Source organism: Bombina bombina, chromosome 6 (assembly GCF_027579735.1).
Source record: "Bombina bombina isolate aBomBom1 chromosome 6, aBomBom1.pri, whole genome shotgun sequence".
Lineage (NCBI taxonomy): Eukaryota > Metazoa > Chordata > Amphibia > Anura > Bombinatoridae > Bombina > Bombina bombina.
The window spans coordinates 834850604-834863484 of record NC_069504.1 but is presented as its reverse complement, the minus strand read 5'-3'; the positions used below and the strand labels follow the sequence as shown (position 1 = coordinate 834863484).

Genomic DNA, 12881 nt, shown 5'->3' with positions numbered 1-12881 from the left:
CATTCTCTTTGTTCTTACAATGGAGATTTTAGCTTGTCATATCAGGAAAAACCCAGACATACATGGCATACCAATTGGTCCAGACTCCCACAAACTAGCTATGTTTGCAGATGATGTGTTGATCACAATGACTCTTCCCGACATCTCGCTACCTAACCTGACCCTAGAATTCGATAGTTTCAGTAAATTCTCACATTTCCATATTAATTATTCAAAATCGGAACTGCTAAATATCTCAATGACCCCCAAAACCTTTGCAGCTTTCACGCCATCTTGCCCGTTTAAAATCCAAAACTCACATCTCAAATACTTAGGCATAATACTATCCCCCAATTCCTCGAAATGGTTTGCCCTTAACTACCAACCCCTCCTACACTCTATACAACACTCCCTATCCTCCTGGAAAGAAAAGCCCCTGTCGTGGTGGGGCAGGATACAATCAGTCAAAATGACAATCCTCCCCAAAATCTTATATATATTGCAAGCGATGCCTATTACACTCCCTAAGACATTCACACAAAAACTTCAAAAAACCATAAATACGTTTGTGTGGGGGAAGATACGCCCAAGGATAGCTCGAGAAACAATGTATAGATCCCTCCAAAATGGAGGATTGGGTCTACCAGAGTTCAAACTATATTACCACGCCTCAGTTCTGCAGAGAGTTCTGGATTGGCACTGTAGGAGAGACTCCAAAGCATGGGTGGCGATTGACTCCCAGCTACTTAAATCCCCCAACCCAGGTCCCCTATGCTGGCTCCCAAAAACCAAACGCACCCCTGCATGCCATTCATCCGCACTTTACCGGCACGTATTTAACACATGGGATCACTTAATTAAAAATACACCGGCTCTGTCCACTCTTGTGTCCCCGCTTACCCCAATTTTTCCCAACATAGAACTAATGGGGGGATACGAGAACAGGAGAAAAGACACACCAATTATGGAACTGCTAGACTCTGTCCCCATGGCACACATGCTTACACAAGGCAAACTAAAACCCAGAGAGGAACTCTCACCAATTTTATTTGGCTCTTTTGCCCCATGGCTAAAATACGCGCAATTACGACACTTTATACAGACTTCTCCCAATAAAGAAGATATTATTAGATCACCAACCCTTTTTGAGCAAACATGCCTTAGGGGGAGCACTACCAGAGGAACACTATCACTAGCTAAGGGCATACTTCAAAACGCTCAATCCACTCCTCTCCCTCTATATACCACTAAATGGCATAACGAATTGGACATTAACATGGATACTGAACAATGGTTACAAATATATAGAAACACACGTACCTCCTCCACCTCCCCTAGGGTAATTGAACTCAATTACAAAGTACTAATGCGCTGGTACTTGACTCCAATCAAGCTAAGTAATATATACCCTACCCTCTCATCCTCGCGCTGGAGAGGTTGCACCGAGCGAGGCACCACATTGCATATGTGGTGGTCATGCCCCAAACTACAACTATTTTGGAAGGGAATAGAATCCACATTGAGGAAACTAGCAGAGACAAACTTCCTATTAAACCCAAAATTGATCCTCCTAAACGAGACCCCTCCACTTCACTGTAAAATTAGAAAGACATTGATCCGAATAGGACTCAATAGCGCCAAAACACTGATCGCCCTACACTGGAAATCCCCATTAGTACCCTCACAAAATTGCTGGCTACAAAATACTGACAAAATGCTTTCACATGAAGAATATGGATACTTTAAAAGAGGTAAATCAGCATTTTATGCAAATGTCCGTTTCTACTGGGACTCTATTACTGCCACACAAACACATAGGACCCCTCATGTGACAAGCACTCCATTGGAATAGAGAAGATGTGAACATAGTACTAAATATATCTTGCCCCAGACAGCGCTGTTTGTGAGTGCCCAAATGTCTTACTGCAAGCTACAGTTCAGGGATGTCTCTGTCGGATACCACCCTTCTTCCTTTTCCCCCCTCTCTCCCCTTCATTTCTTTTCTTTCTATACTTTCTTTTGGTTTAATCAGGAAATGAACGTAGGTTCAGAACAAGGTAATTGCAACCCTTTATAAAAGTTCCACTCTCACCGATATATCTGGGCGAAGAGAAGACCAACACTTACAGAGAGCAACTATGGACAATAACAAACTCTATAAAGGACTATAATGGCCAGGCAGCTCAAAACCCAGATACTTATGCTACAGACATTAGATGCCTAGTCTCTATGATCAGTATTGTGGATGATAGGCCAAACAATGTGAACCACTGTTTTTATTTTTGATGTACGCAGGTTGCTCTTTTGTGACCTCTCACTGGCTGTACACTCTAGTGACAGAGTTATAACTTCCCTAATTGGCCTCAGCTGAGAAGGAAGCATCGTGTTTACAACATGGCGATGCCTACTGCTTTATGGACACTATGTTACACTTATTTTTCAATATTTAAACAACTAATATAACTTTAAAAAATACATTTGCTTATTATTCTCAGGGTAATCTTTGCTTTGAAATCAAAATTCTATCAGGCATTTATTTAGTGTTAAATGTCCCTTTAATGAGAAATTAAACTCTAAATACATTTCATGCACCTCCCTCTAATCGTGGGTGCCTCCATTTTGGAACTAAGGTTACACTGCAGGTATCTTAAGGAGAGTTGCTGCACATGTGCAAATACATCAGCACTGGAATGCAGTGAAAGACCGATTTCAAAATGGTGGCATCCATGATTAGAGGGAGGTGGGGAAAAACCTCATTACTTTGCTTAGAAAAAAAAAACAGATTATAAGTGGAGCTATATTTAACACTCATGCGCTAACTTCGCTAGAAGGCTATTTGCACGCGTCGGGTGGTGTTCGTATTATAAGTTGAAAGTAAAAAGTTATTGATTGTATGCTAACCCGATGCACGTAAAAAGCCAAAGTTAGACTATTGTGGGCTCATTAGCTTACCCCCCCCTTAGAAATCAAAGGAACAAAAAAGTGGAAAAGAAAGTAACATCCTACTCACGCGCAAACCTGATTGCATATTCTCAAGTGCGCTAACCCAACATAAAAATATTTAAATATTTCTGTGACCGAAATTTATTTTGAACGTTTTGTACTTAAATGTAGCCACCAATCAGCATACGCTACCCAGGTGCTGAACCAAAAATGGGCCGGCTCCTAAGCTTACATTCTTGCTTTTTCAAATAAAGATACCAAGAGAACAAAGACAATTTGATAGGAGTAAATTAGAAAGTTGCTTAAAATTGCATGCTCTATCTGAATCAGGAAAGTTTAATTTTCACTACACTATCCCTTTAATCAGAGCTCTGAGGTCGCGTTAACCCGACACACGTTAACTTCAATTGCACTCAATCGAGCGTGTTTACTTTCAACTTGTAATACGCGTTTGATCCACCGCCCGCCGCAATAAAGCCGATATTACTTGTGCATAACTGTAAGAGTGCCACTCATAATCTGGTCCAAAATGTATGTTTAAATAACAAGAAAAAAACATGGTCCCCCTCCCCAACGCCAGTATCACACTCCAACTTTGATACATCCCTTTCTGACAACCTCTGCTAGCACCCAAATTTTTAATATCTAGAACCAGCTATGATGAGAAATTAAAGTGAATGTAAATTTTGATGATAAAGTTCCCGGTTTTTAAAAATTCAATTAGAAACAGGGGCACTTTTATTCATCAAAATTTGCATTTCACTTGTGTTGTGAAAATACTTACCTTTTAATCTTGACAGCCGCTGCATCGCTTCCTCCGCCCGTCGCAAAGCCTCTTCCTGGGTCTAAAATGAGGAATCCGGTGTTGAATCAGACACTGATTCCCCCGGGGGGAAGCCGTGATTAGAGGATGACCGATCCGTCATTTCTGACGTAGGAAGAGGCTTGCAACGACCGGGGGAAGCTGGAGCAGCTGTCAAGATTAAAAGGTAAGTTTTTTCACAACACGAGTGAAATGTAAATTTTGATGAATTAAAGTGCCCCTGTTTTTAATCAAATTTTTAAAAACCGGGCACTTTATCATAAAAAATTTACATTCACTTTAACTCATTTGCGGCTAGAAAGTTATCCCAGGCAAAGAAAAAGGAAAATACTTTTTTCTTCTTAATTGTGCTTTAAACAATTTATTTATAATTCTTTATAATTGTGTTCAGATATGTTTAGTTTCATAGTGTTAGCAAAGTACAATTTAAAGGTACAAAAGAAAATGCTTAATTATATTAATTAGAGATATGTGTAATCAACAATTTAATACAATTTAAAGGGACACGCGTACAGTCCAGTAGTATTCTAGGGCTGCTCATGTACTTACTAACGTAATTTCATAACATCCTATAAACTCCTACTATGTCTGTGTAGTAATGATTTTGATTATTCATTTGTATAGAATAAAACTAACACACAAAAAGTATAAAGAGCTAGAGATTTCCACTGATGACAAAACTATAAACAATTTTACATCATCTCTTAGTAGCTAGCTACATCCCACTGTAAAATAACTTTAAAGGGTTATCATACCAAAATGTTGAAACACTTGAAAGTGATGCAGCATAGCTGTAAAAAGCTGACTAGAAAATATCACCTGAACATCTCTATGTAAAAAAGATATTTTACCTCAAAAGTTCCTCAGTAGCCACATCCCATTGTAAAGGACTTCTAAGCAGCAAATCAGGATGTCTGTCCCAGGACAGCTAAGGGAGTGAGCTTACGTGCACACTCATGTTATTTCCCTATTCAGTTTAAGGAAGTTTACTATGAAATCTCATGAGAGTTAAGTGAAATCTCATGAGATCACAGTAAAAGAGTTCATGACCTCAGCACTGCTGATGCTGATTGGCTGCTGTTCATTTCTTCAGAATTTACTCTGCTGAGCTGAAGAAATTGTGAGGTAAAATATCTTCCATTTTTACATAGAGATGCTCAGATGATATTTTCCTGTCAGCTTTTTACAGTTATACTGCATCAGTTTCAAGTGTTTTAGCATATGAGTATTATGTCCCTTTAAGCATCCAATCAGGATGCTTGCTTCAGGACTTAAAAGGGAATGTGCATCTAATATGCGTAGACACAGTCACTTTATTTCTTTTCACTCTAAAGCAAAGTATGAACTCAGCACTGCTGATGCTGATTGGCTGTGCTTTTTTGTTCACCATGCAGACGAATGTATGGTGAGTTTATTTTAGTATTAAATAAAGAAAAATCCAGGTATACATCATAATACTTTTTCATCTTCACAACTGCATCAAGGATAAATTAAAGGGCCATTATAGTTAAAAAATGACATGCTCTAATCTGATAGATTATGTCATTTTTTGACTATCGACCCTGGTCTTCTGAGTATTTAACCCCCTATAAAGGGGTTTAACACACAGTAGATGCGCTAAAGGATTACAACATGTAATTTGTTGACTACAATGGCCCTTTAAAAGACCAGTAAATATAGTAGATTTGCATAATCAGCAAATACACTATAAAAAGACAATGCAATAACATCAGTTATGTCTATTTCCACTTCCCCTGTATCATGTGACAGCCCTCAGCCAATCACAAATGCATATATGTATAGTCTGTGAATTCTAGCGGAGGTGGTGACTCGAAAAGTGTAAATATAAAAAGACTGTGCACATTTTGTTAATGGAAGTAAATTGAAAAGTTGTTTAGAACGGCATGCTCTATCTGAATCATGAAAGTTTAAAGGGACAGTCAATTGTTATTGTTTAAAAAGATAGATAACGCCTTTACTACCCATTCCCCATCTTTTCACAACCAACATTGATATATTAATATACTTTATAATATTTAAACCTCTAAATTTCTGCTTGTTTCTAAGCCACTACAGACAGCCTCTTATCACATGCGGTTTTATTTGCTTTTCACAACAGGAGACTGCTAGTTCATGTGGGCCATATAGATAGCATTACGTTTACGCCGTAGAGTTATTTAAGAGTCAGCACAACACAGCACTAATTGTCTAAAATGCAAGTCAATAGATAATAAATCAATAGATAATAAATAAATAGTCATCTGATCAGGGGGCTGTCAGAAGATGCATATTTACAAGGTAATAACAGAGGTAGAAAGTATATTAATATAACCGTGTTGGTTTTGCAAAACTGGGGAATAGTTAATAAAGGGATTAGCTATCTTTTAAAACAATAAAAATTCTATTGTAGATGGTCCCTTTAATTATGGCTTGTGTCCCTTTAAAATGAATATTGAGTAACATATCCCTTTAATTCAATTATGAAATAGTCCACAAAACACTCAGTTACCAGATATCCTAAGAGTACAGCCAAAGCACCTGATAGCTTAATCTGAGATAGGAAGTGTGTTGAGAAATCTACTTAAAACCCCCCAAAAATAAATGTCAAGCTTCTGCTATGCTGGATTCCAATGACAAAAACACTGAGAAATGTATGTGCTTTCTCCATATGTGCTTGCATAGTGATAGACAGTAAATGGATATTGCAATAGAGAATGTCTGCAATACAGTTATCCTTATGGTACCTCACAGTAAGATTCCATACAAGGTAGCTGCATCTGTACTGCCATTTACATGAATGCTCTCCAGATGCTGAAAGTTCAGTCATTTCAGGACATGTCCTGAGCCATTGCCCTCAATGTCAACCAGTATATTTTAACATATAGCCTTAGGCTACTAAAGGATCATCTGGATGTCTTTATAGGACCCCAAAACCATGCATCAATTACCTTATTTGCAGTCAGTAGACCATATGGTAAGAGCATTAATACTCACAAAAAAAATAAGATCTGAGATACTAAAGGGTCTTGTCAGGTTATTTAAAATTTTACAGCATTTTGTTAGGAACTATTAAATGGGCACTACAAACAAATAGTTATTGTTGCACTTCGTCACAGTTTTTAATTCACAAAATGTGTGCTGGCACTCATTAAATACTAATCTAACCTAAATGAAAAAGAAAGGACAGTTAATAATATATAACTGTCTAAGAATGACAAGACCGCACCAAATATTGAAAGATATTAATAGCTTTTATTAAGTGAGCATAATAGGAATCACCACTATATAACCAAAACCCACAAAAAAACACTTAAAGGGACACTGCACGAATTTTTTTTCTTTCATGATTCAGATAGAGCATGCAATTTTCAGCAACTTTCTAATTTACTCCTATTATCAATTTTTCTTCGTTCTCTTGCTATCTTTATTTGAAAAAGAAGACATCTAAGCTAAGGAGCCAGACAATTTTTGGTTCAGAACAATGGACCGCACTTGTTTATTGGTGGGTGAATTTATACACCAATCAGCAAGAACAACCCAGGTTGTTCACCAAAAATGGGCCGGCACCTAAACTTACATTCTTGCTTTTCAAATAAAGATACCAAGAAAATGAAGAAAATTTGATAATAGGAGTAAATTAGAAAATTGCTTAAAATTGCATGATCTATCTGAATCACAAAAGAAAAAATTTGGGTTCAGTGTCCCTTTAAATAGGACACCATATATATGTACCGGCTATACTTAAAAATGTTAGTGCATAGAACTCACAGTCCAATAACTGTATGTGGAACCAAGTGAAGCACTTAGTGCCAAAGCTCGCTTCACAAATAACAGTTCTGGATATCAGAGTGAGCAGTTCAGTAAGAATCATCTAACATAACTCACAGGGTTAAGGTAGACAGAATAAATTTGACATATTTGCATATTTCTAATATCAAATAAACCTATTTCATGATTCCTTTTACGCAGTGCAACTACATCGTCAGACAATAAAACTCATTAAGAAAGAGCAGATGCACTTTTTGTTCATACGTCAATCTCAGATTAAAGAGGCTGAGCAATAAAATAAAAACAAATACTAATGCAAACATATTTAATAAACTATTATGGCTTATAAAATGTCCCTTTAAATCAAACCAGGATTGTTTGGTTGGGAGGTATGTACTGCTGCCCCTCCCACAGTTTTTACGGGACAGGTCTAGTCCCACCCACTGGCTTCCTAGACACACCCACAGACCACCAGTTTCCCCGCCCATTCACGTGTTACCCCATAAATGTTATCCTTCATCTCACCTATCTACCTAATGTGTATTTAGGTCTAATCTAGCAGCCCAAATTATATGTGTGCAGAGAAGTACTTTATTAGGGGCAAAAGGATGGGGAAGAAAGTAAAAAGAGAGTTATCTTAAGCCATTATAAAACCTAATTTCACCTCTAATTCTTTTCATCATTCTTCTAATGCGTATCTCCACTCGCTTTCTAAAATCTGGCAAGTTACTATTTTCCCTCAAGCAACTTTTAGTCATGCCTACTGCAAAGAAAATGTCTTTCTACCAAACACTCCACTTAAACAGTCAGAATCGTATTCACTCCGAGCTCACAGTCTTCTTGGTACATTTTGCAACTGAAGCTATGACAATGCCACCCTTCCATAATTTGTCCTGTATATAAACCTCCATGCAGATAAAATCCAGGCAAAATAAATATATAACTAAATAATATATATACTGTATATAAACTCACCTCACTATCTTCTTCTGGAGGTGGGGGTGGTGCCTTAATGATCTAAAAAAATAAAATAAAAAGGGAAATATTTTAAGTTTAATGTAGTGCAATGTGTGTAGATTTAAACACAGAAATATAGAGATTTAATGACAGCTAAAAACAAGCGGGTCAATCAAGCCTGTTGATTTCCGTATGATGTATAGACCCCCTTTTATGAAGATGTGCAAGCTAGCTTATTAATGTGTCTGCAACCTCAGAGATTGCAGATATCAAACAACACATCCTCATTTGTTTCTGCTATGACTGACAAGTCATGCTCTCAAGCAATTGGTTGTGTGAAAGCCAGGTGCGGGATTGAATGAAGGTTCGCCAATAGCCGATGCGGTATCATATTTTAAACTTTCTAATTTACTTCTATCTAATTTGCTTTGTTCTCTTGGCATCCTTTGCTGAAAAGCATACCTAGGTAGGCTCAGAAGCAGCAATGAACTACTGAGAGCTAGCTGGCGATTGATGGCTGCACCTATATGCCTATTATCATTAGCTCTCACTCGTGTTCAGCTACCTCCCAGTAATGCAATGCTGCTCCTTCTACAAAGGGTTTCAAGAGAGTGAAATAGAAGTAAATTGGAAAATTGTTTAAAACTCTCTGCTCTTTCTGAATCATGACAGAAAATGTTTAGGTTTAATTTCCGATTAAATGAATTCTTGGGATATCATTCCGGATATCCCAGGCATTCTTGGATTCTCTTATAGTATTTTTCTAAAGTCTATTCTATAGGGTCAATTTACTAAAGTGCGAGCGGACGTGATACGATGTAGCGTATCATGTCCGCTTCACATCAATAAATGCCAACAGCATACGCTGTCGGCATTTATCATTGCACTAGCAGTTATTGTGAACTGCTGGTGCAATACCGCCCCCTGCAGATTCGCGGCCAATTGGCTGCTAGCAGAGGGTGTCAATCAACCCGATCGTATTCGATCAGGTTGATTTCTGTCTGCAACCTCAGAGCAGGAGGACAGGTTATGGTGCAGTGGTCTTTAGACTGCGGCTTCATAACTCCTGCTTGCCGGAAATACGGTGCATCAAGCTCCGTACGGAGCTTGATAAATTGACCCCTATGAATCAGACACCCTTTCTACAAGTTATTATGCAAATTCCTCCTGAATCTACTATCTACTAATTTTGTGAAAAAATAATTTATTAAATCCTACAATATTCTTAAATGTTTCCACCATATAAACTTGCGCAGCTCTCAACTATTTAAAAAAAATGTTTAAGTTAAAAAACAAACAAACAAACATTATCTATATCTATTTAACTGGCATGGAAATGTGTATTTAAAGTATGGACAATCATTTATATATTTATTAAAAGGATATGAAACCCATTTTTTTTTTTATTTCATGATTCAGATAGAGCAGGCAATTTTAAGCAACTTTCTAATTTTATTTTCTTTATTCTTTTTGTATCTTTATTTGAAAAAGTAGGAATGTAAGCTTAGTAGCCGGCCCATTTCCAGTTTAGCACATGGATAGCACTTGCTGATTGGTGGTTAAAGATAGCTTAAAATTAGATGCTCTATCTGAATCGTGAAGGACAAAAATTGAGTTTAATACCCCTTTAAAGTTTGCAAACGTGAAAAAGTAGGAATGTAAGCTTAGTAGCTGGCCCATTTCCGGTTTAGCACCTGGATAGCGCTTGCTGATTGGTGGTTAAAGATAGCTTAAAATTAGATGCTCTATCTGAATCGTGAAAGACAAAAATTGAGTTTAATACCCCTTTAAGGTTTGCAAACGTATTTGTAGCTGTCGTTTTTAGTATGAGAAACCGTATAAGAAACATCCAATGGCAATAAAAAAAAGTTGAATGCAGCAAATGAACTGTGGTCAGCGACATAGCACAAGCTGAATGATACGTGGGGATGGGTTTTTAGGAATTTGATCAGAAACGAGATCTGATACTTACCACAGTGCAGCAAAGTGGCCAGAACCACCACAGCAGAGCCAAGACGAGTAAAAGGAAAAGGATAAGCAGGGCTATTGCAAGTATGGTTCCATCTGACTGCAGAGGACAAAGAGAGACAAAATGACGTGTGAGTGGCAGCATTTCTGCTAACACAAGAGAAAACAGCAAATTCATGACATAACCTTCCCGCATGGGCATTTACAGGAAAGGCTAGGAATAGACTTAGAAGTATTCAAATTAAAAAAATATGACTAGAAAAAAAACAAGGGTCAATTAAGGTCTAAAATGTTTTATGCTGAATCTGCTTTGCTATTCAATTATTCTAGCTTAGCATAAAAACAAATTAAAATATTCAAGATGCTACTGGTTAAATGTGTAAGGATTCCTGCCATATTTTTTGAGCACTCATCAGACCACATCCTTTTGAATTGAAACTTTATTCTGCCTGACATATATTTCACTTTTACTGAATCCTTATAGGTAAATTATACTCATAATGACTCTGTTATGTATATTAAAGACTTGCAGTTATTTGTGCATAAAAAAGGTTAAAGGGGCAATGTATTCAGGCAAATCACTGATGAAACTGTATTATATTCCAGGAAGCTTCTACTATTATTTAATTTGCCTTTGCTGAAAAACATGTCTAAGTAGGCTCAAGAGCAGCAATGCTCTTCTGGGAGATAGCTGCTAATTGGTAGCTGCACAAATATGCCTCTTGTCATTGGCTCGCCCAATGTGCCCAGCTAGTTCCCAGTGCTTGTTGCTCATTTAACAAAGGATACCAAGAGAACAAAACAAATGTGATAATTGAAGTAAATAAGAAAGTTGTTTAAAATTGTATGGTCTATCTGAATTGCGAAATAAACTATTTAGGTTGTATATTCCTTCCTTTGAGTGCTAAGCTGGATTTAATATTTTTCTGATTTTTACTATTTTTAAAAAAAAAATGTTTGACTATTTCCCCCCGATCCCCAAGGTTAGGCGATTACCTTTCCAATGGTGGGTCTTGGGGGTCTGTAGCTGCTCAGATCCCTGAGATACAGGTTTCTAAGCAGCATGCCCCCTTTCTCTATACTTTTTATTGTCAATTTTAAATAAAGTTGCACGGTGACGTCATCACGTCATTACGCATGACGTCACCGCACATAATGGGAAGGGTAGGGTAGGAGCGGGTGGGAGCCCCCAGATCACCAAAAAGGTAGTTAAGTGCTAGCGACGGCTCAGAGCCGTCGTTAGCACTCAAGGGGTTAAGTCTGAAGTCTGTACTTCCACTTTAAAAAAAAATGGGTTTGCCTTTAAAGGGAAATCAATTTAATTCATACAATCCAGTAGGTAAAATAAATAATTAGAAATATTTACAGTACAATGTCCCTTTAAAGGGACATGAAATTGAATTTGAGACGCACAGTAGTGCAGTTTGACATTTTTTTCTTAGAAGTATATTTTGAAGTCTTTTCTTGTGCGTAAATTTCATCAAAGGTGTAATAAGGTGAATATTTTGACTCAACATTATTACCAAGAGATTTATATACTTTGTTTTTAACTAAACAACATCCATTTATATTCCAGCTTGGCAGGGACTTTAACAGGCCATAATTTCAGGATATCTGAACTAAAGCACAGGTGACATAATCAGCTGATTAGTAAACATGCGGCCAGATTACGAGTTTTGCGGTATGAGGGGTGCGGTGCTAACTTGCACGTTATTCTCACCGCTCACTTTCCTACAGCGCTGGTATTACAGGTTTTTAGAAACCCGGCGTTAAAAGGCAAAAAGTGAGCATAGAGCAAAATTGAGCTCCATACCGCACTTCAATACCAGCGCTGCTTAAATCAGCAGTGAGCTGGTTGTACGTGCTCGTGCACGATATCCCCATAGACATCAATGGGGAGAGCCGGCTGAGAAAAAGTCTAACACCTGCAATAAAGCAGCATAAAGCTCCGTAACGCATTTTATGTTTACATCTAACACCCTAACATGAACCTGAATCTAAACACCCCTAATCTTACACTTATTAACCCCTAATCTGCCCCCGACATCGCCGACACCTACATTATACTTATTAACCCCTAATCTGCCGCCCCCAACGTCGCCGCCACTAGAATAAACATATTAACCCCTAAACCCCCGCACTCCCACCTCGCAAACATTAGTTAAATATTATTAACCCCTAATCTGCCATCCCTAACATCGCCAAAACCTACCTACATTTATTAACCCCTAATCTGCCACCCCAAACGTCGCAGCCACTATACTAAAGTTATTAACCCCTAAATCTAAGTCTAACCCTAACACCCCCTAACTTAAATATAATTAAAATAAATATAAAGAAAACCTACTATTAATAACTAAATGATTCCTATTTAAAAATAAATACTTACCTATAAAATAAACCCTAAACTAGCTACAATATAACTAATAGTTACATTGTATCA

General features: G+C 37.6%; 1 protein-coding gene across 1 annotated transcript in view; it reads right to left on the bottom strand.

The window, feature by feature from the left end:
- Positions 1-12881, bottom strand: part of ANTXR1 (ANTXR cell adhesion molecule 1) — a 317106-nt gene that overhangs the window by 153683 nt on the left and 150542 nt on the right. Inside the window, exons 13-14 of the mRNA XM_053718205.1 lie at positions 10443-10538; positions 8489-8530 (exon numbers count right to left, since the gene is read on the bottom strand). Coding sequence (XP_053574180.1) covers positions 8489-8530; positions 10443-10538 — 138 coding nt within the window. The remainder of the gene's footprint in view (positions 1-8488; positions 8531-10442; positions 10539-12881) is intronic.